Source organism: Sus scrofa, chromosome 2 (genome assembly GCF_000003025.6).
Source record: "Sus scrofa isolate TJ Tabasco breed Duroc chromosome 2, Sscrofa11.1, whole genome shotgun sequence".
Classification (NCBI taxonomy): Eukaryota; Metazoa; Chordata; class Mammalia; order Artiodactyla; family Suidae; genus Sus; species Sus scrofa.
Genome location: NC_010444.4, coordinates 1,166,427 through 1,187,509, shown reverse-complemented (window position 1 = coordinate 1,187,509; position 21,083 = coordinate 1,166,427). Strand labels below are relative to the sequence as shown.

General features: G+C 57.6%; 2 protein-coding genes across 2 annotated transcripts; one reads left to right on the top strand and one right to left on the bottom strand.

Moving 5' to 3' along the window:
• Positions 2,689-3,875, bottom strand: LOC110259170 (basic proline-rich protein-like). The gene is made up of 3 exons (XM_021082503.1): positions 3,572-3,875; positions 2,842-3,447; positions 2,689-2,723 (listed from the first exon to the last, which is right to left on the bottom strand). Exons 1-3 carry the CDS (start codon positions 3,873-3,875, stop codon positions 2,689-2,691), a joined length of 945 nt encoding a protein of 314 aa, XP_020938162.1.
• On the top strand, positions 4,201-20,535 carry IFITM10 (interferon induced transmembrane protein 10). The gene is made up of 2 exons (XM_021082599.1): positions 4,201-4,709; positions 19,899-20,535. Exons 1-2 carry the CDS (start codon positions 4,203-4,205, stop codon positions 20,046-20,048), a joined length of 657 nt encoding a protein of 218 aa, XP_020938258.1. The 5' UTR covers positions 4,201-4,202; the 3' UTR covers positions 20,049-20,535.

Sequence of the window (21,083 nt, the reverse complement as noted above, 5' to 3'; positions counted from 1 at the left end):
TCCTCGGGAACACGGGGACGAGGGCGGCTGCTGCTCCCAGACCCCTAGACACGATGTAGGTTAGCACAGGCCTCGCCCCCAGCCCCTAATCCAGACCCTCCGGCGCAATCAGAGCCAGGCCAGCGTGGCTGCCTGGCTGCCCCCAGGAGGGTTCTGACCCATGGGCTGGGTGTCTCCGGGCCTGGAGTCTGACCAGCTTCTGTCACCTGACCCTGCACCTGCAGTCGCTGTCTTTGGAAGGTGGGCAGCAGCAGGGCACGCCTTGCGGTGGGCCTGATGGGTATGACGAGGAGCCCAGCGCAGGGCCTGGCGTCCGGCTGCTCCTAACCCTGGCTCCTAACCCGTGGCTGAGCGCGCTCGGAGGAGCCCTTCCCTTCCCCGCTCAGCTGGAGACAGCGCATGACAAGGCACCTCCCTGCTGAGGCTGGGGGAGAGGCAGCCTGGAGCAGGCCCCTGTGGGCCAGGCACCCTCTGCCCGAGACCAGCTGGACCCGTGTAGACCAACCATTTGCAGCCTGCCTGTACAGTGCAGCCCTGGGCAGAGCCCGTGGCTGGTGGGGCAGTGCCTGGCCCACGAGAGACCAGGTCAGACACACGCAGGCCACATGCAGCCTGCGAGGCCTCTCAGGTCAGGCTCGGCCGAGGTCGGTCCAGTCCGGGTGCCCCCAGGCCAGGCCCTTGGGACGGGGCAGAGGGGGTTGGGTGAGAGAGACCTGAACCCTGGTCCCCACAGTGCCCACCCATCCTCAGGCCTGTGGGCCCTGGGCGGGGCCTGCCGAGGGCGTGGTCAGGAAGGGGCGGGGCTTGTGCTTGGGAACCCCTCCCACTCGAGGAGTTTTTCTCAACATCCTTAAAGCCAGCTCCGTCTTGTGGGTTGCTGCCCAGCCCTGAATGAAGCTGTGAAGCTGTGCCCGGGCGGAGGGCTGGGGGCCTGGAGAGGGGGTGGGGCCCATCCACAGATAAGGGTGCAGAGAAGGGCTCAGGCTCAGAGTGCACAGAGGTTTGGGAAGAGAAGGGATTCAGAGGACTGAGCCCGCTCCGAGGAGGAGGTCCTGAGAAGAGGGTGGCGGGGAGCAGGGAGTGGGTCAGAGCAGAGCCGGGCTTCAGGGGAGGAAGTGGGGGCGGCGGCAGAAAGGGAAAAGCTGCTGTACAGAAGGGCAGCTTTGGGGCAGGGCAGGTCGTGAGGGTCTGGGTTCCGCGGGGGCCGCAGGCTGGTGCAAAGGACCCAGCTCAGAGGGGCTCCTGCACGGTGAGGTGGGGGCTCGGTTGGCAGAGGGGGCTGGGATTTCTCGCACGGAGGGTATGGGGGGACTTTTGCAGCCAGGGGAAGCCAGGTGGGGGCAAGTGCCAGCCAGAATGGAAGCATGGTAGGGTAGACGAGGCTGGGGGCCAAGGCCAGAGGGGAAGGGACTTGGGGGACAGAGCATCGCGGCGTGGGCTGGCTTTGCAGAGAGGCATGGCAGGTGAGTGACCTGAGCTCCAAGGAGACAAGTGTATTTAGGGGCTTGGAGAGGGACACTGGCCCCAGGGGCAGAGGGTTGCAACAGGTAGGTCATGGTCTCTGAGACCGGACTTTGTGACACAGCCACGTTCCTGAGGGTGGGGCTCAGGGGCTCTGTGCTGGGTGCTTGTGAGTCAGATTTGGGGACAGGTGGGGGCACGTACTCCAAGGGGAGCAGTCTCGGTCAGGATGGGGCAGAGTAGGGGCCCCTGAGGCTGAGGGATCGCCTGGACCTGGTAGATTCTCAGGAGGATGGGGCTGTGAGGGTGGCCTGGGGGCTGGGGTCTTGGCCAAGGTCAGACCTAGGGCCTGATGCTTGGGTGGGGCCTGGGTGAGGTGCACCTGGCTCAAGGAGGGACTGCAGCTGGGGTCCTGGGGGCTGGGAGGGCCAGAGACTCAAGAAGGATTAAGAATCCCACACCTGGGCACCTACCCAGAGAAAGCCACGAAAAGACACATGTACTCCAATGCTCACTGCAGCACTATTTACAATAGCCGAGACATGCAAACAACCTAAATGTCCAGGGACAGAGGCGTGGATAAAGATATGGTCCAGGAGTTCCCGTCGTCACTCAGTAGTTAACAAATCCGACTAGGAACCATGAGGCTGCGGGTTCCATCCCTGCTCTTGCTCAGTGGGTTAAGGATCCAGCGTTTCTGTGAGCTGCGGTGTAGGTCTCAGATGCAGCTCAGATCCCACGTTGCTATGGCTGTGGCAAAGGTCAGCAGCTACAGCTCCGATGAGACCCCTGGCCTGGGAACCCCCATATGCCACAGGAGCGGCCCTAGAAAAGGAAAAAAAAAAAAAAAGATGTGGTCCATATACACAATGGAATATTGCTCACCCGTTAAAAGGAAAGAAATAACAGCATTTGCAGCAACGTGGATGGGCCTAGAAATTATCATGCTAAGTGAAGTCAGACAGTGAGAGGCCAACATCAAATGCTCTCACTTACATGTGGAATCTCAACAAAAGAACAGAGTGGACTTCTTTGCAGAACAGATACTGACTCACAGACTTGGAAAAACTTAGGGTTTCCAAAGGAGACAGCTTGGGGGCTGGGGGGATGCACGGACGGTTTGGGATGGACATGCTATAAAACTGGGTTGTGATGACCGCTATCAATGTAATACAATTCACTGAGTAATAAAAAAAAGAAGGGTTAAGGGCCCCGGAGGGGGCTTGGTTAGGGGCGGGGCTGTGGGGGCAGGTAGGGCTGCGCTGGGGGTAGCGGAGGACAGGCCGGAGGCACCTGGGCTCCGTGGGCAGAGGGGCTTGGTGAGGCTCGGACGCCCACTGGGGCTGGGACTTGGGGAGGGGCGGGGACTGAGGTGCGGACCGCGGAGCCGGAGACGCAACAGGCGGAGAAGGCGCCGCCCCTGGGGGAAGGGGCTCTGACCCCGTCCTGGGAGCAGGGGTGGAGGGGAGCGGAGGGAGAGCGCGGGAGGAGGGGGCCTCCCATGGGCAGGCAGAGGGGAGGGCTCGGAGGGGCCTCGGGGGCTCAGCGGCAGGGAGGGGCCGGGAGACGCGCGGGGCGCGGCACCTGCAGGGGGTCGGGCGCTGGAGGGGAGCCCATCCGGGCCGGCCCTGCCTCCGGGGGGCTCCAGCCGGCGCCGGCGGCCCCCACCCAGCGGGCGGGAGGAGGCGGGGAGGTGGCTGCGCCGGCCGCCGCCGCCGTCGCCGTGAGTCAGGCTTGGGCTGCAGCGGGCGGCCGGCCTGGCGCTGCGGAGGGAGCGCAGGCAGCGGAGGAGCAGCGCCGCCCGCCCCGCGCCCCTCCCCGCCCGCCGCCCCGCGCGCTCCCCACGCCGCGGTCGGGCCGCCGGGACGCCGAGCGGCGGGACAGCCAGCGACCCGCGGGACGGCGGAAGGACGCGCGCGGCGCGGCGCAGGGTCGGGCCCGCGGGCCGAGGAGTCGCCAGTAGGTGAGGGCGCGCCGACCCGGCGGCTGCGGCAGAGCGGGGCGGGGGGCGCGGGAGGCTCGGCGCCGCGGTGGGGGAGTGTTCCTTTCGCGGAGGGTCCCTGTGCTCCGGCTCCCGGCCAGGGGCGGGTGGCTCCCGGCGAGCGCGCGCGCGCTTGGGGTCCCAGCGGCGGCACCTTGGGCCGGCTTGGGGGCGGGGCGATGCGCGCGCGGTCGGAGCCCCGGCGGCCGCCGGGTGCCTCGTCTGGCGGCTGTGTCGGAGCCTCTGCCCCTGTTGTGTGAGTGTCACAGTGCGAGGCCGTTTTCCTGGCGGCGTCTCTGAGCGCTCGGTGTGTGCCGGGGTCTGGAGGGCCCTGCGGTGGCGCTGGCGATTGTGCCCGATGTGTCAGCGGGCGCCAGCGTGCAGGTGCCACGGAGAGCTCTGCTCCTTGTGCCAGTGACTGAGGCCGTGTCATTGTGGGTCTGCGTGCCCTGTGAGCGCGGGGCTGTCTGGGGTGCTGATTGCTCTGTTTACCGCAAAAGCCTGCCAGTCGGGGAGCTGTGGGGAGTGTGGGGGTGTTGCTGTTGTGTGTCAGTGGGTGAATGTTTGTGCGCAGATGGCAAAGTGACGAAAAGCCCCCGAAGTCCCTGCCAAGGCTGCTGCGAGGGCTTTGGCATCAGCAGTGGCTGGGGCGGGTGGGGGAGGCAGGCCGGCAGCTGGCTCCCTCCGCAGGGACTCCCGCGTCCTCTGGGGCTGTTGATGTGGCCGCGGGGGTGGGTGGGGGCGTGCTTTAGGGGCCAGGATGGCCCAGAGCGTGGGTAGGACCGGGCTCATTCTTCCTCTCCCCCTCCCTGCAGGCCCAGGGCCCCGGCCAGTACCCAGCCCCGCTGGGAGCCCGGCCAGCACCACGGACAGCACCCAGGAAGCCCGGGTCCCCCTGGACGGGGCCTTCTGGATCCCCAGGCCCCCGGCAGGTTCGCCCAAGGGCTGTTTCGCGTGCGTGTCCAAGCCCCCCGCCCTGCAGGCTCCAGCGGCCCCCGCCCCTGAGCCGTCGGCCTCGCCGCCCATGGCACCCACCCTGTTCCCCATGGAGTCCAAGAGCAGCAAGGCGGACAGCGTGCGGGCCGCGGGCGCCCCCCAGGCCTGCAAGCACCTGGCGGAGAAGAAGACCATGACCAACCCCGCGACGGTCATTGAGGTGTACCCGGACACCACGGAGGTGAACGACTACTACCTGTGGTCCATCTTCAACTTCGTCTACCTCAACTTCTGCTGCCTGGGCTTCATCGCCCTGGCCTACTCCCTCAAAGTGAGCGGGGGCCGGGGGGAGGGCGGGGGCTGCGGCACCAAGGCGCCCAGGGCTGCAGCAGGGGCGGGGGCGGGGCTGAGGGATAGAAGGGGGGGACCCAGCGAGACAGGGGTGTCGCCCAGCTGGGGGCCGGCCAGAAGCGCCCGTCCATCCCCGTCCTGAGCCGGGGAGCCTTGCAGGGGGTCTTGGCAGGGCTTGGGGGCCTCAGGGCCAGCGTCTCTGCACGGCCAGCTTGGTCCTTGGGGTGGGGACCAGGACTCAATGTCCTGTCCCGGTGGGCGGGGGATGTGGGGGTCAGACCTGGGTGAAGCTACCCCGGGCACGCGGGATGGAGACAGCGCGGAGGAGAGGAGGCCCTGGAACCCTTCCCCCAGTGACGTCATTGCTGGAGACCTTCTTGTCCCAGCCCCTGGCAGGGACCTGAGGCCAGGCGGGCACTCAAAGGGAGGCTGAGACAGACAGACGGCGGTGCTGACCACCAGCCACTGCTCTGCCTCTCCCCTCATGTGCAGTTTCTAGAAGGTCTGCCCCGGGGGGGTGGGGGCAGGGGCAGGAGCATGTCCCAGACGCCCTGACTCTGTGCCCTGAGTGCTTACCACTTTCAGAAGCCCCTTGCTGCCGTGGCAGGAGCTGGCCAGGAGCAGAGCAGAGGGCCAGGCAGACAGGACCGCGTCCCCCAGGCGCAGTGGAGAGAAGTGGACCCAGATGGCGGGAGGGGGGCGGTGGTCCAGTCTCACATGGGGCGGGAGGGCCGTGCGATGTGTGAGGACGGAAGAGCTAAAGCATCAGGAAGGGGGTAGATGGGACTCCCCACCCTCGGCCACCGGAAGGGCTTGGCTCACATCCCCCGGATTGTCACTTTTCCTGAGCCCAGTCTGAGTGGCCAAGGGCAGCGCATTTTCCTGGCTGCAGCTGCCCGGCGGGGTGGGGGCTGGGCCCGAGAGGCTGGGGGACGGGCCGATGGGACAGCCCGGCCACAGTGCATCTTTGAGCCCTGGCTGCCCCGGCGTCACACACACTGACCACCTGGCCTTCCCATCCTCCTCCTGGTCAGCGCCACTGTCACCCACTGCCCTTCACGCCTTCCTCTTCAGGCCCGTGTACCCAGCCCTGGGCTCTGCCACACAGCACTGTGTGAGTATGGGCACGTGTGCATGAGTGTGTTGCATCTGTCTGCATGTAGGTGTGAGCATGCATGCGTAACTGTGTGTGTGTGTGTGCAGGAGTTGTGTAAGTGTGAGAGTCCATTGTAACTGTGTGTGCGTGTGTGGGTGTGCACGCGTGTGTTATGTGTATAGGAGTGTTGTGTGCATGTGACTGCACATGTGGGTGTGTGCATGTTTGTGTGTGCTGCCGAGGCCACAGAGGCAGAGGCCCTGGGAACTGGGGGTCAAGCCTCTGGCTCCCCGGCCAGTGCCAAGCAGAGGGCCCAGTGGCCCGGGCAGCTGGCGGGGCGCTGACTCCCCGTGCCCTCTTGCCAGGCCCTGCCAGTAGCCTGTGGACATGGGTCGGGCTGTGCGGGCTCTTGGGGGCGGCCGGCTGGCACAGGGCAGGGCCATCTGCTGTGGGTTGTAGGTAGGTCACAGATTCGGAATGGGGCAGCGTTCGTGCTGAGGTGGGGGTGGAAGCCGGTACCTCTGAGAGACCCAGGGGCCTCGCTGGGCCTCGAGCCTGGGCTGCACCCCCGCATCCTTGCTGGGGGTTAGTGAGAGCAGAGAGGCTTGGGCTTACCTGGGAGGGGTGCGCCAGGCAAGCTGCCTCCATCCCCAGCAAGGGGGGCAAGCAGAACTGGCTGGCACGGGCTCCCACGCCTGGGAATTCGTCCATCTGTCCATCCAGCTGCACCTACATCGTTTGCAGCCAGTCATGGGCACTTCCAAGGGCACCTGACGGCCCTGGGGTCAGGAGGCCTTGGCTAAAGCCCCGCGTGGTCCCTGAAGAGCCCTGAGCCACCTCGATTCACTGAGCCTGTTCCCCTATCCATGCACAAAACACAGCAAAACAGAAGACTCAGGGGAGTCCCGTGTCCCCACCTGTCCCCAAAGGTCCCTCCACGCACTCCGTCCCCACGGCCCATTCAGTTCAGTGCAGGCCGGGCCTGCGCGGCCTGGTGTCCAGGGAGGCGCAGACACAGAAGGCCAGTTCTCTGTCCATGCAGTCTGCACAGCTGCTCACAGTGACCCCAGCTGCCCAGTCTTGACCTGGAGACGTCCAGCCTCCTCACCTTGGCCTCCGAGGGCCTGCATGACCCACTTTCAGCCCTCTCCTAGCCTCACCAAACGTCCCCCACGACGTCCCGTGAGCACGCCAGGCTGCCCGGGGCCCTCAGCCCGAGGCCTTCATGAGGCCTGGCCTCCTTCCTGCCAGAGTCTCCACCAGGCCCCTCCCATCAGAGACCCCCCACCCCATCACAGCCGCCAGCCCACCAGACCCAAGGCCACGCTGACCAAGGTAGCGGTCAGAGGATGTTGGAAGGATGAGGGGATGGACCGAGGGCACGTAGCAGGAGGAACACCTCACTCCAGGTTTGGGGTGGGCTTGGGGTCAGGCCCGGACACCTCCAGGGGCAGCATTTCCCCTGGGCCTGATGGGGGGTGAGGGCCAGGAAGTCCAGATGGCGAAAAGGACATTGACTGAGCGACAAGGCTGGGGCACTTGGGGGGAACAGCAAGGCCTCCCTCCTCTGCGGGGGCAGAAGAAGATGGTCCGGGAAAGGCTGACAGAAGCCCTGCAGTGAAAGACAGGACTCCATGGGAGGGGGTAGGGGACACGGAGGGGAGAGGTGATCAGAGCCGTGAACTCTGCCATCAGTCGGGGCAAGGAGACGAGAGGCCCAGAGGCAGAGAGGGGCGAGGGGCGGGTGTGGTGGTCTAGGCGAGAGGGCATGTGGCTTGAACCCAGACGGGGATGGCGGCAGGGGAGGGGGAGCAGGTGTCAGGAGGACATGGCAGCCGCTCAGTTTGGGGTCGGTGACAGGACAGTCAGAAGGAAGAGATTAGGAGAAGGATACTGTTCTTTGTGTACATAACTGCCCACTGACTCCTTTCACCCATCCATTCACCCATTCACTTGTCCTCACATCCGTCCATCCATCCACGCCTCTATCCATCCCTGTACGTATCCATCCACCCACCCACCCATCCATCCATCCATTATCCATCCGTCTAACCATCCATCTGTCCATCCATCCATCCACCCACCCACCCATCCATCCATCCATTATCCATCCGTCTAACCATCCATCTGTCCATCCATCCATCCACCCACCCACCCATCCATCCATCCATTATCCATCCGTCTAACCATCCATCCATCCATCCATCCATCCATCCACCCACCTATCATCACTCACCCATCCACTCATCTCCATGTCCACCCACCCATCCATCCATCCATTATCCATCCATCTAACCATACATCTGTCCAACCATCCATCCACCCACCCATCCATCCATCTCCCATAGATGTTAGTCCATCCTTCTTTATTCCCTTCAACTCATCCAAGTAGCACCGACCCTCTAGTCGTCTGTATATGTTCATAAACTTCGTCTTCCCCTTCCCACTGTGCCCATCCCATTCCCGCCTGTCTCATACATCAGTTCACTCACCTGTTCATCCAACCTCATTTTCTCAGTAAGTTCCCCCCAGCTCCTCTTGTCAATCATCCTTCCATCCTCTATCCCAACATGTCAACACATCTATTCATCCTTCAAGTCATCTGCCATCCCTGATTTCCACTGCTCTCTGGCTAAACCACCCTCTTCTATTCCTCGTGTGCCTCTCTTCACACTAATCCCTATTGATTTGCACACTTCTACGCCTCAACTCACCTCGTCCATCCGTGTAATCTATCCACTATTATTTTTTCTATTTTCTCTCCCATCTTATGCATCCATGTATCCAACTACTCATGGATCCATTGACTCACAGTCTTGTCTTCCCTTTCCGTCTTTCCTTCCACCCCACATGCTGAATTTACCTCTCCACGCATCCTTCCATCTGTCCATCCACGCATCCATCCTTCCGTCTCTCCATCTGTGCTCAGCACTGTATCCATGGATTTCAGCCATCCGTCCACCTGCCTGCCCACACATCCTCCCGTTTTCCCATCAAGACGCTATTCACCCGTCTCTGCATTCACGTACTCACTTTTCTCCCACCTCACTCCTGATCCCCTTGGCTTTTTCCTTTCGCCCCCGACCACTGTCCATCTGCACACCCACACACCTGTTCATCTCTCTCCCCTCCCACTGATCTTTTTACCTGTATCTCCTTCCCTCTCCCCTTTCTTCCAACTATTTCCTCCCCAGTGACGCATCCATCTACCTACCCACCTACTCGGTTCATCATTCTTCCATCTTCTCTGCCTCCTTCTACCCACCTCTTCCGCCTTCCATGTATCCCATGTAGCCAAACCCCGAATGGTTTGTGGTGGCTCTGGTTTGTAGCATGGGTTTGAGTCCTGAGACCTTAAGTTAGCACATCTCTCTGTGCCTCATTCCCTCCTCGTAAAAGTGGGGATGTCCCCACCTGAGATTGTTGTGGAGAAGATGAACCCAGTTGATACCGTGTACTGCTCTCTGCGTCGCACCGAGCCCATAGCCATTTGTTTATTATTATTTTTATTGTTCTTCCCTAATCCGTCTTCCTCCGTTCTTACCTCCCATCACTTCTCCCCTTCACCCGCCCTGGATATGATTCTGCCTGGTCATCCATTCGCCAGAATATGTGTCCATCGGCTTCATTCAAACACCCATTCCTTTCTCAGCTCTCTGCCTCTCCGACCATTTTCCCACCCTCTGTTTCCTGTTCTCTCCTTTCTTCCCTTACTCACTTTCATTACCCATCCACCAATTTATTAATGCAGGTGTTGATGACAATGTGCTTCTCTCTCGTCTGTCTTCTTCCCAGCTTTCTCGTGCTTTCTCTCGGGTACCCAGGCGTCTCTGCCACGCCCTGTACCCTGTTTCCTACTCATATCCCACTCTTCTTTCCTCCAGCACTTTCCTCCGTCACTGTACTTTATTTAGTTCATCCAGTCGTCCATCCATCCGTCCAGACGCCTTCTCATTTCTCATTTTCTCTTTTCTTCGGCCCATCTACGCACCCCATACCTTCTTTCCGCCTCCTGTTAATTCCTCTGTCCACCCACTGTAACCCGGTTCCTCCAGCTCTTTCCCAGACCTATCTGCTCCGTTCATCCACCTTCTCTTTCTATCTAGCGACCCACACACCCTCATGGACTTGTTTCATCTTCTCTTTTCTCCTCTCCTGCCTTTCCTCGCCTACCTCCAGCCGTCAGTTTCCCTCTGTCCCTATATTCATCCTTCTTCCTCACCTGCACTATCAGGCCGGCCCACCCTCTTCCGCTCCTTCCCTCCCTTCCTTGCATATAGTCATCATATCCATTCTTCAAACTCTCAAGTCAATCACCTTGTCGTCAATTCATGAGAAATTCCCAGCATCCTTCCACTCTTGTCCCACAAACAATAAATACTCATCTGATGCCCAGTAAGTGGCAAAGCAACATGCTTGTGGGTCCCGCCCATGAGGAGCTTGCATTCTGGAGGTGGGGGGGGGGGTGTCGGACAATAACGAAACCCACACCGGCGCATGTCAGGTGGCGCTGTCAGCTTGGAAGCCTGGAGGAAGCCTGGTCGGGGCAAGGTGGGGCGCTCATTTACATAGAGTGGACGGGGAAGGCCTCTCTGATGAGATGATGTTGGAGCGTCAGCCTGAATTCCCTCACGAAGGAGCCATACATGCGTCTGAGAAGCACGTTCCGAGAAAAAGGACCAGGTTTTGTAAAAGCCCTGAGGCACGGTCAGGTTCAGGGGCCAGGGTGGCTGGAATGGGAGTGAGCCCAGGAGATGGGTCCAGAGAGCTGGCGAAGGGGCCAGACCACCGACATCTTGGAAGTCGCAGCTGGGCTTTCGGTTTTGCTTTGAGTGACATCTCTGGTGAATTCAGTGCTGCGTGGCTTACGCCGAAAAGGAGGGCTCTGGCTGCTGGCGGAGAAGAGCCTCCAAGGCTGCGCGGGAGCGGGGGCGTGGGAGACCAGACCGAGGGCGGTTGCCTTAGTCCAGCCTCGGTGCACAGGGTAGGTGTGGAGAGGTCAAATAGTTTGTAAGAAAAGTCACCCGACTGTCCTGATGGATTGGACGCGGGGCGAGGGAAGATAGAGGAGCTCCAAAGATGACTCCGAGGATATTCATCTCATCGGTCGGAAGAATGGAGGTGCCATTTCTAGCTGAGGAAGGCGGTGGGGGAGCAGGCTTGTGAGGGGAAGACCCTCACTCCCCTTGTCCACCCACCAGCGCACACACGCACCTGCCACCCCATCAACTACCTACCCGTCCATTTCCTCTCCATAAAGTCTACCCATGTTCGTTCTTTCCAGCACCTCACCTCCGTGCAGTGAAGCATCCCTCCCTTCTTTTATCCGTCAATTTACCAAGCTCACGCGTCTACTCATTCCACCATCCGTCTTTTTCCTGTTCTTCCGCTGTTTACCCACCATCCTCATCCGTTGCTCCGTCCATCTACCCACCCACCCAGCTGTCCACCCAATCTCTTTTTCTTTCCTGGATTCATCTATTTCCTCCCTTGCTCATTGATTGTTGTAGTGGTGGTAACAACAAGCCAGCAAATAACAATAACCACGAGATAAGAGCAATGATTAACTGGGCTCTCGGTACATTTTAGGCACGGTTCTAAGCCCTCTCCTCTCATGATTTAATATTTTACTTAATGACAGCCCCTATGAAACGGGGACATCCACACCCTTATTCCACAGAAGAGGAGACAGAGAGACACAAAGCGCCACCAGGTTCCTGTCTCAGACCCTTTGCTTCTCATCGCTGCACAACTCTGGTCGTCACCGTGTCTGTTCATCCGCTCATCTCTTCCTCTCTGCTCACCCTCTCGCACCTGCTATCCCTCTCTCTTTGTTCATTGTCCATCCAGCCATGCAGGCTTCCTTTCAGCTCTTCTTTGTTCTTGCTGCCTGCTCTTTCTAGTACAGCTCATCCTTCATCCGCTAAACCTCCCACCCTCTCTCCACTTCTCCTTCTCACAACCACGTGTCCACCGCACTGTCCACCCACACTGTCCCTCCGGTCCTCCGAGGACCACCTGTGCATTTCCGTCTCTCCGTCTCTTCCTGCCCTTCATTCATGCTTCTCATTCATCCACCTCCACATTAAGTTGCCCATCCACCGGTTGTGTAGAGGCCCTCCCTTCCCGCTGTCCCTTCTGCTAAGGACGTGTGTGTCTAATCGTATCTGTCACACAGGCAGCTGTTGAGCTGGTATCACCCCGCCCCACCCGTCCTGCCTCCTCCTCTCACGCGTGGTCTGTCTGCCCGCCCCGCGAACATACACGTGTACGGAGGCGCTGGCCGCCGTCTACCCTCTGCACAGCCGCCCCTATTTCTTCCTTTCCTGTCTCAGTGGACTAACCAGCCGTCCAGCCAGCAGTCTGTCCCTCTCTGCTCGCCTCTCCCCTTGGGTCCTGGATCCAGCCGTCACCGCCCATCCACCTCTGCACCCGCCCTGCCAGGCGCCAGCGCCTTCCCCCTCCGTCCAGCCCGCCTCTCCCACCCTCCGCTTCCCCTCCCGCCCCCCCTTCTACTTTTTTTTCTTTATTTGGCTGCCCTGCTGCGTCTGGAGTTCCCAGGCCAGGGATCAGATCCGAGCTGCGGTTGCGACCTAAGCCACAGCGGCAGGAACGCCAGATCCTTAACGCGTTGTGCCAGGCCAGGAATCGAACCTGCGTCCCAGGGCTCCCACGACGCCACCAATCCTGTCGCGCCACCGGGGGGCCTCCATCCTTGTCCTTTTGTGCTGCTCTTCTCAGCCTGCTTTCCCGGTTGCCCCTTTCCTCCCAGGTCTTTGAACGCCGGGGTGGCCTTGCCCTCGTCTTCCTCTGCCCTCACCCCTTGGTGCCTTTATCTGGTCTCCTGCCTCTCAGTGGGGCCTCCATCCTGCTGCCTCTCCAGTTTATAGCTCTCCCTAGACCTCGCCCTTGGCCTCTAGACCCGCGTAACACACCTCCTCAAGATGTCCAGCTGCGTGTCTGAAGCCTCTCTAGCTTAATGTTTGGTTGATTTCTTAACCAGATTGGAAGTTTTATTTCTTTTTTTTCTTTTTTTTTTTTTTTTGTCTTTTGTCTTTTTGTTGTTGTTGTTGTTGTTGTTGCTATTTCTTGGGCCGCTCCCACAGCATATGGAGGTTCCCAGGCTAGGGGTCAAATCGGAGCTGCAGCCACCGGCCTACGCCAGAGCCACAGCAACGCGGGATCCGAGCCGCGTCTGCAACCTACACCACAGCTCACGGCAACGCCGGATCATTAACCCACTGAGCAAGGCCAGCGATCGAACCCGCAACCTCATGGTTCCTAGTCGGATTCGTTAACCACTGCGCCACGACGGGAACTCCAGAAGTTTTATTTCTTAACACGTTACAAATCAAACTACTGAAGGAGGCACAGGTACGCGCCTCCCGAGGTCTTCCGCTTATTTCAACTTCCTTATTTCAGTAGATGAAACCAAAAAGCCTGGAAGTCATCTCAGCTTCCATTCTTGTTTTTGAAAATATCGACTTCCACATCCTCTGACCCCAGCAAACCCTGCTGGCTCTGGATCTTGAAAAGAGACCCAGAAGAAGGTCGGCTTTTCCCACCTCCGCTGCTCCTGCCCCGGGGCAGCCTGCTGTGGTCACTCACTGGACTCTTCTCTGCCTTTGTCCAGCCTCTGCCCCTTCAAGCTCTTCTGTGCACAGAATGCAGAATTACCAGCTCACAATATGCCAGAACCTGCCTTTTTTTTCTGCTAAAAGGCGCTGCCTCAGCCCCACGCAATCTGCTCCCTGGCCGTTTCCTCTCTGACCTCAGTGCTCTTCCCCTCCTGGCCCTTCAGTGTCCCCCCCCCACTCCCCCCCCCCGGGCCGCTGGTTGTTCCTCAGAGCACAGACACGTCCCACTGCAGAGCTTTGTGCTCTGAGACCTACTTCCCCACAGATGAGCACGTGGGCTTTGCTCAAATGTCCCCATGCCACCGGTTCTTTTCCGGGCACCCACCTCCCTCGTGCCCGCTGCCCCAGGTCCTCTCCAGTTCCTCTCCCTCCCTTCCTGCCTTCCTTCCTTCCTTTCTTTCTTTCTTTCTTTTTTTTTTTTTTTTTTTTTTTACTTTTTAGGGCTGCACCTGCAGCGTGTGGAGGTTCCCAGGTTAGGGGTCCAATCCGAGCTGGAGCTGCCGGCCTACACCACAGCCACAGCCGTATGGGGTCCCAGCCACATCTGCGACCTGCACCACAACGCGTATCAATGCCGGATCCTTATCTACGGAGCGAGGCCAGGGATCGAACCTGCATCCTCATGGATGCTAGTTGGGTTCTTAACCTGCTGAGCCACGATGGGAACTCCCTCCAGTCCTCTTTCTAACACATTTATCACCTCGTATATATTTTACTTATTTATCGTGTTCGCATTCTGTGTCCTCTCCCTAAATGTAAGCTCCATGAGGACAGGGGACTGAGTTTTGTTCCCTGACGAACACCCGGGACCTAGAACAGCAACAGCACAGAGCAGGCACTGAATAAACGCTGCCTGCTCGAGGTCGTGGATCCAGCGCCCGGCCCTGCCGTCGTCTGTACTGTCATCTACCCAGTCACCTCCCTCTCTTCCGTGTACCTGCCCCCCCACCCCACCACCATGCCTTCCCGTATCCATCTCCCCATCCCACCCGTCGAGTCCCGTCGATGCCCAGAAACGCACTTTCCCGACCAGCCCAGCACTCCCGTGTCTGCCTGTCCCAGCAATTCAGCACTTAGGTCAAAACCCGCCTGTCTCCCTGTCCTGTCCTCAGACATGTATTTCCGTACCCATCCATCCACCTGTCCAACTTGCCCAGCACGTCTTCACAAACGCGTCTACTCGCCAGTCCCGCCCGTCCAGCATCCATTCCTTTAGCCTCTGGTGTACCTGTTCATCACGCAACGTACGTTTGTGTATCTCTCCACCTGGCGTACCTTTACCTGTCCGTCTATGTCCCACTCCACATGCATTCGGCGCCCATCCTCTCATGCTCGTCTGCGGACTGGTCCTGCCCCTCTGGCAGGCGCTGGCGCATCCATCGCCTTTCCCTCCCAGCCAGCCTCTGTCCCAGCGTCCGTTTCCCTGTGTGCCACGTGCCTTCAGCAAGCCGTCGTATGTCCTCCCTCCTCATCATCCATCGCCGTCCCCGTCATCCGGTCACCTGTTCGGCCGTCTCCTCTACAAGCAGCCAGCAGCCCCGTCCATTCAGGGACCCGTGTTCCCTCCAGCTTCCTTCGCTCCACTCCTCCGTCCACATCCAGCATCCAGCCCTGTCATTTCTTTTTCCTCATCCCACGTACCCAACCAAGAAGCCATGACCACGGGTTTATTCTTAAATCCATCAGCACTGTCTTAACATGAGAAAGCCAATGCATATAACTTACTACGTAATGGATTAGAGAGGAAACATGTTTATCTCATGGAGAGTTTTGTAAATGTGGTGTTATTCCTCTGATAATAAAACGAGCACTGTCCCGAGGAGCCAGCTTTACGATTAAGACTGAGAGTAGGCCACCCGTTACCGCCTGTGCTCTTCAGCACCGTTCTGGACGTCTTTGCTTCCATTATGCAAGGGCTTGCTCTGAACCAGACGCTATGCTACTGCTTTCCGTCCATCAACACACTGAGTCCTTTCAACAACCCTCTGTGGTAGGTACAACTGTTATCTTCCTGTTACAGATGACAATACTTGCTAAGATTATGCAGCCTATGGTTGGCAAAATTAGGATTCAAATCCAAGCAGTGAGGGTATGGCATCTGTTCTCTTAACCACTGTGTTAGAGGAGTTCCCGTTGTGGCGCAGTGGTTAACAAATCCGACTAGGAACCATGAGGTTGCGGGTTCGATCCCTGGCCTTGCTCCGTGGGTTAAAGATCCGGCGTTGCCGTGAGCTGTGGTGTAGGTCACAGACGCAGCTCAGATCCCGCGTTGCTGTGGCTCTGGTGTCGACCAGTGGCTACAGCTCCGATTAGACCCCTAGCCTGGGAACCTCCACATGCCGCAGGAACAGCCCTAAAAATGGCAAAAAGACAAAAAAAAAAAAAATACCACTGTGTTTGTTATAGATTCTAGGAGTAAAGCCTTAAAGGAGGAACTAGAATTTCATTTACAGCCCGTCTGAGTCTTTGCGTAGAAAACTTAGTCACTTGTCACAGTTGATTAATACTGTAGTTGAGCTGTATGCAAAATCAATCCATAAAAGTTGGTTGGATTTTTTTTTCTTTTTTTGTCTTTTTAGGGCCGTACCTGCGGCATATGGAGGTTCCCAGGCTAGGAGTCAATCAGAGCTGCAGCTGCCGGCCTACACCACGGCCACAGCCATGCAGGATCCACGCCGCATCTGCAACCTACACCACAGCTCATGGCAACGCCGGATCCTTAAACCACTGAGCAAGGCCAGGGATCAAATCTGTGTCCTCGTGGATACTAGTTGGTTTTGTTTCCACTGAGCCACGACGGGAACTCCGTTAGTTGAATTTTTATGTACCAGCAAGGGTCAGTTAGAAATGTAATCTTAGCCATTGCCATCTAATGACAACCAAGATAAACAGACGAAGCCTAAATCTGGCAAAAGATACAATAGCTCTTTGTGCAGAGAATTATAAATTTTTATTTTAATGAAAACATCACATAAGACCTAAATAAGTAGGTACTACACCATGCCCTCATCAAGGAAGGTGAATCTCAGAGAAGATGTGGGTTCTCTCTGAAATCACCAGAAGAAAAGTGCCACAGGGGCATAGCTCCCTGGTTCCTCAGTGTCTGCTCCTTTTCCTTGTCATGCTCTCCGCTCTGCACAGCCTGCCTTCAGTCAGCCAGTTGTCCTCATCCTCCCAGCCCCTCCGTCCGCAGCTGGACCCTCACCTCTCTGTCTTCTCCCGCTTCCTCTGTTTCCTCTGCCATTTACCCTCCTCTGCCTGTCCACCCAGCCACCCCCACCTTCCTGCCCACCCATATACCCACCCAATTAGCTACCCATCTATTCTCCCATACATCTGCAGACCCCAACCCCTGGGCAGACAGACCTAAGTGAGTCCTCTGTCCGCCCAACCCCGCCTCCTGCCTTTTGTCCATCCATCCATCATCCATCATCCATCCATCCATCCATCCATCATCCATCCATCCATCCATCCATCATCCATCCATCCATCATCCATCCATCCTCCATCCATCCATCCATCATCCATCATCCATCCGTCCGTCATCCATCCATCCATCATCCATCATCCATCCATCCATCATCCATCATCCATCCATCATCCATCATCCATCCATCTATCCATCCTCCATCCATCCATCCTCCATCCATCATCCATCTGTCATCCATCCATCATCCATCCATCATCCATCCATCCATCCATCCTCCATCCATCCATCATCCATCCATCATCCATCCCATCCGTCATCCATCCATCCATCCATCATCCATCCATCCATCCATCATCCATCATCCATCCATCATCCATCCATCCGTCATCATCCATCATCCATCCGTCATCCATCCATCCATCATCCATCCATCCATCCATCATCCATCATCCATCCTCCATCATCCATCCATCCATCATCCATCATCCATCCATCCATCCTCCATCCATCCATCCGTCATCATCCATCATCCATCCATCATCCATCCATCCATCATCCATCCATCCTCCATCCATCCATCCATCATCCATCATCCATCCGTCCGTCATCCATCCACCCATCATCCATCATCCATCATCCATCCATCCATCATCCATCATCCATCCATCATCCATCATCCATCCATCTATCCATCCTCCATCCATCCATCCTCCATCCATCATCCATCTGTCATCCATCCATCATCCATCCATCATCCATCCATCCATCCATCCTCCATCCATCCATTATCCATCCATCATCCACCCATCCATCATCCATCCATCATCCATCCCATCCGTCATCCATCCATCCATCCATCATCCATCCATCCATCCATCATCCATCATCCATCCATCATCCATCCATCCGTCATCATCCATCATCCATCCGTCATCCATCATCCATCATCCATCATCCATCCATCCATCCGTCATCATCCATCATCCATCCATCATCCATCATCCATCCATCATCCATCATCCATCCATCCATCCATCATCCATCCATCATCCATCTGTCATCCATCATCCATCATCTATCCATCATCCATCATCCATCCATCCATCCGTCATCATCCATCATCCATCTGTCATCCATCCATCATCCATCATCCATCCATCCATCCATCATCCATCATCCATCTGTCATCCATCCATCCGTCATCCATCCGTCATCCATCATCCATCATCTATCCATCATCCATCCATCCATCCATCATCCATCCATCATCCATCATCCATCCATCATCCATCATCCATCCATCCATCCATCATCCATCATCCATCTGTCATCCATCCATCCGTCATCCATCCGTCATCCATCATCCATCATCTATCCATCATCCATCCATCCATCCACCATCCATCCATCCATCCGTCATCCATCCATCATCCATCATCCATCCATCATCCATCATCCATCCATCCATCATCCATCATCCATCTGTCATCCATCCATCCGTCATCCATCCGTCATCCATCATCCATCATCTATCCATCATCCATCCATCCATCCATCATCCATCCATCATCCATCATCCATCCATCATCCATCCACCAATCTGCTGATGCAAAGACCTTCTCTCTCTGCCTCACTCATCTCTCTCCTTCCTCCTTCTCATCCTCTTCATGTTCTTTGCCTTCTGCTTGTAGCTCAGACATGCATTTCTTTGGACCTTGTGGAAGGAGAGGGGACTCCTCAGACCCGGCCTGGCTGTGGGTGGCACACCTCCACAGCCATCTCCTCACAGCTGGAGGACCTTGGGAGCTGGCTCCATGGGCCACCATCTGCCAGGCTTACTGGGCCCCAGCCCACTCCCCTCACCTTAAGATCCTGTCCTGTCCCAGAGACCAGGGGCGTGCACCACAGACAGAGTGTGTATCCTTGGGGAAGCCCAGTGAATTTTAAATTAGGTGGGACCCACCTGATTAGGACAAGCCAGTATTGCTCTGTTGCTCAATAATATAACTTTTCCTGATACCACTTCCTCTTTCATTTTATTTATTTATTCCCCAGCCTCACTGAGATAGAATTGATCTGCGACGTGTCCTGAGTTTAGGGTGTGCAACGTGATGACATGATACGTGCATAGATCGGGGATGGTTTCCACGATGGGCTTTAGTTAACACTCCGTCGCTTCGCATAATTAGCTGCTCTTTTTTTTTTGGTGGTAAGAACGTCAAAGACCTACTCTCTTAGCAACCATCAACTATGTAATACAATATTCATAACAATCCATTTCACTTTAAATGATTTTATATTTAGTTTCAAAAAAAAGTTTTTTTTTTTCAAGTTTCAAAAAAAAAGTTTCAAAAAAAAACAAACCCCAGAAAGAATTCCTGGCTCCCCTTCAGCCCACGTCCCAGTGCTGACGGGTTACTAATTGGCCTTTTTTACTCTCCCTCCATAAACCTGGGTTCTTTGTTTTTTTTGTTTTTTGTTTTTTTTGTTTTTTTTTTTTGTCTTTTTGCTATTTCTTTGGGCCACTCCCGTGGCATATGGAGATTCCCAGTCTAGGGGTCTAATCGGAGCTGTAGCCACCGGCCTACGCCAGAACCACAGCAACGCAGGATCCAAGCCGCGTCTGCAACCTACACCACAGCTCACGGCAACACCAGATCCTTAACCCACTGAGCAGGGGCAGGGATCGAACCCGCAACCTCATGGTTCCTAGTTGGATTCGTTAACCGCTGCGCCATGACGGGAACTCCTGGGTTCTTTGTTTTGTAAACTCTTTGAGGGTAAGTTTCCGACCTGAGGCTGGCACCCCCTGCCCCCTCCCACGCACTTTTCCACGCAGCAAGGGCGACCTCATGCAGCAGCTCCCCACGGCTGTCGGGGACAGGGGACGGGAGATTGACCCGGGCTTGGGGCTATACCCGCTGGGGCCATCTGCCCTCCTGCCCTCCGGCCTGGCCCGTGTCTGCCCTCCCGGCTGCTGGACTCATCTCGTGCCTCTGGCTTCAGGTTCGGGACAAGAAGCTCCTCAACGACCTGAACGGAGCCGTGGAGGACGCCAAGACAGCCCGGCTGTTCAACATCACCAGCTCTGCCCTGGCGGCCTCCTGCATCATCCTTGTCTTCATCTTCCTGCGGTACCCGCTCACCGACTACTAGGCCCCGACGGCACCGCAGCCTGGAGACCAAGAGCCGAGGTTCATTTTTGTGTCTGATGCGCTGCCGGCTGCCGGGAGGCCAGGGCAGAGCAGGGCGCCCGCCGGGGACCCCCGAGCCGTGAGCCCAGCACCGAGGCCATCAGAAGCTTCGTACAGTAATTATCAGGCGGCGAGCCTCCTGCCAGCCCACCCTCTGGCCTCCTGGTCCTCGCCTGTGTCTGGGGGGCCCGGGGGACTCTCCCTGTGCTGCTGCACCCTGGCTTCCAGTGGCTGCCCTCCCTGCCTGCCTGTGCCCCCCAGGCTCCTGGGGCCCCTCAGATCTGACCCCCAGCAAGAAGGGCTTCTGTAGGAGCTTCCCAGAGAAGCTCTGGGGGTGCTGCCAGCACCTGGGGACGTACCCCACCCTCCCTGACCCCCCCCCCTCCAAGCTGTGACCCTGCTCAGAGCTCTTGTATCTGTGAACTTCCAATAAAACACCTGCCCAGCTCTGGCCCAGCTCCTATCCCTCCCTGGGCAGTGGGGCAGGGGGTGGATTTGGGGGCTTTGAGAACCCCCGGTGGGCACTTCCTGGTGGTCCAGGGTGCCCAGCACTGCATGCAGCTGACTTTCCATTACCAATGTGACCTTCTGGCAGATGTGCAAGACAGAATGGAGTGGGGGGGCTTTTGGTGGAGGGTGCCCCCAACCCAAGACCCCATGGGGGTCAGGAAGGCTCCCTGATGTGGGAGGAGGGGTGGGCATCGCTGCACACCCACCCCCAGCATTAGAGCAAAGAAAGCACTGCTTTCACCAGGGGGCAGCACCCTGGCCAGTCCTTGCTCATCGTGGGTCCTGGGACCTGGGCCACTTCCTCCACTTCACTCCTACCTGCTTTTCCTCCCCCATGAGGGGACATGGCTTTCCCGTTTCTCCCAGGTGCTGTGCGCATCACCGGGGGGAGAACAGGGTATCGGCTGGAGGCTGCTGTTCCAGCACCAAGAGCCAGGCGGCCTGCATATGCCAGGAACTGGGGCAGCAACGCTCCAGCAGAGATGGC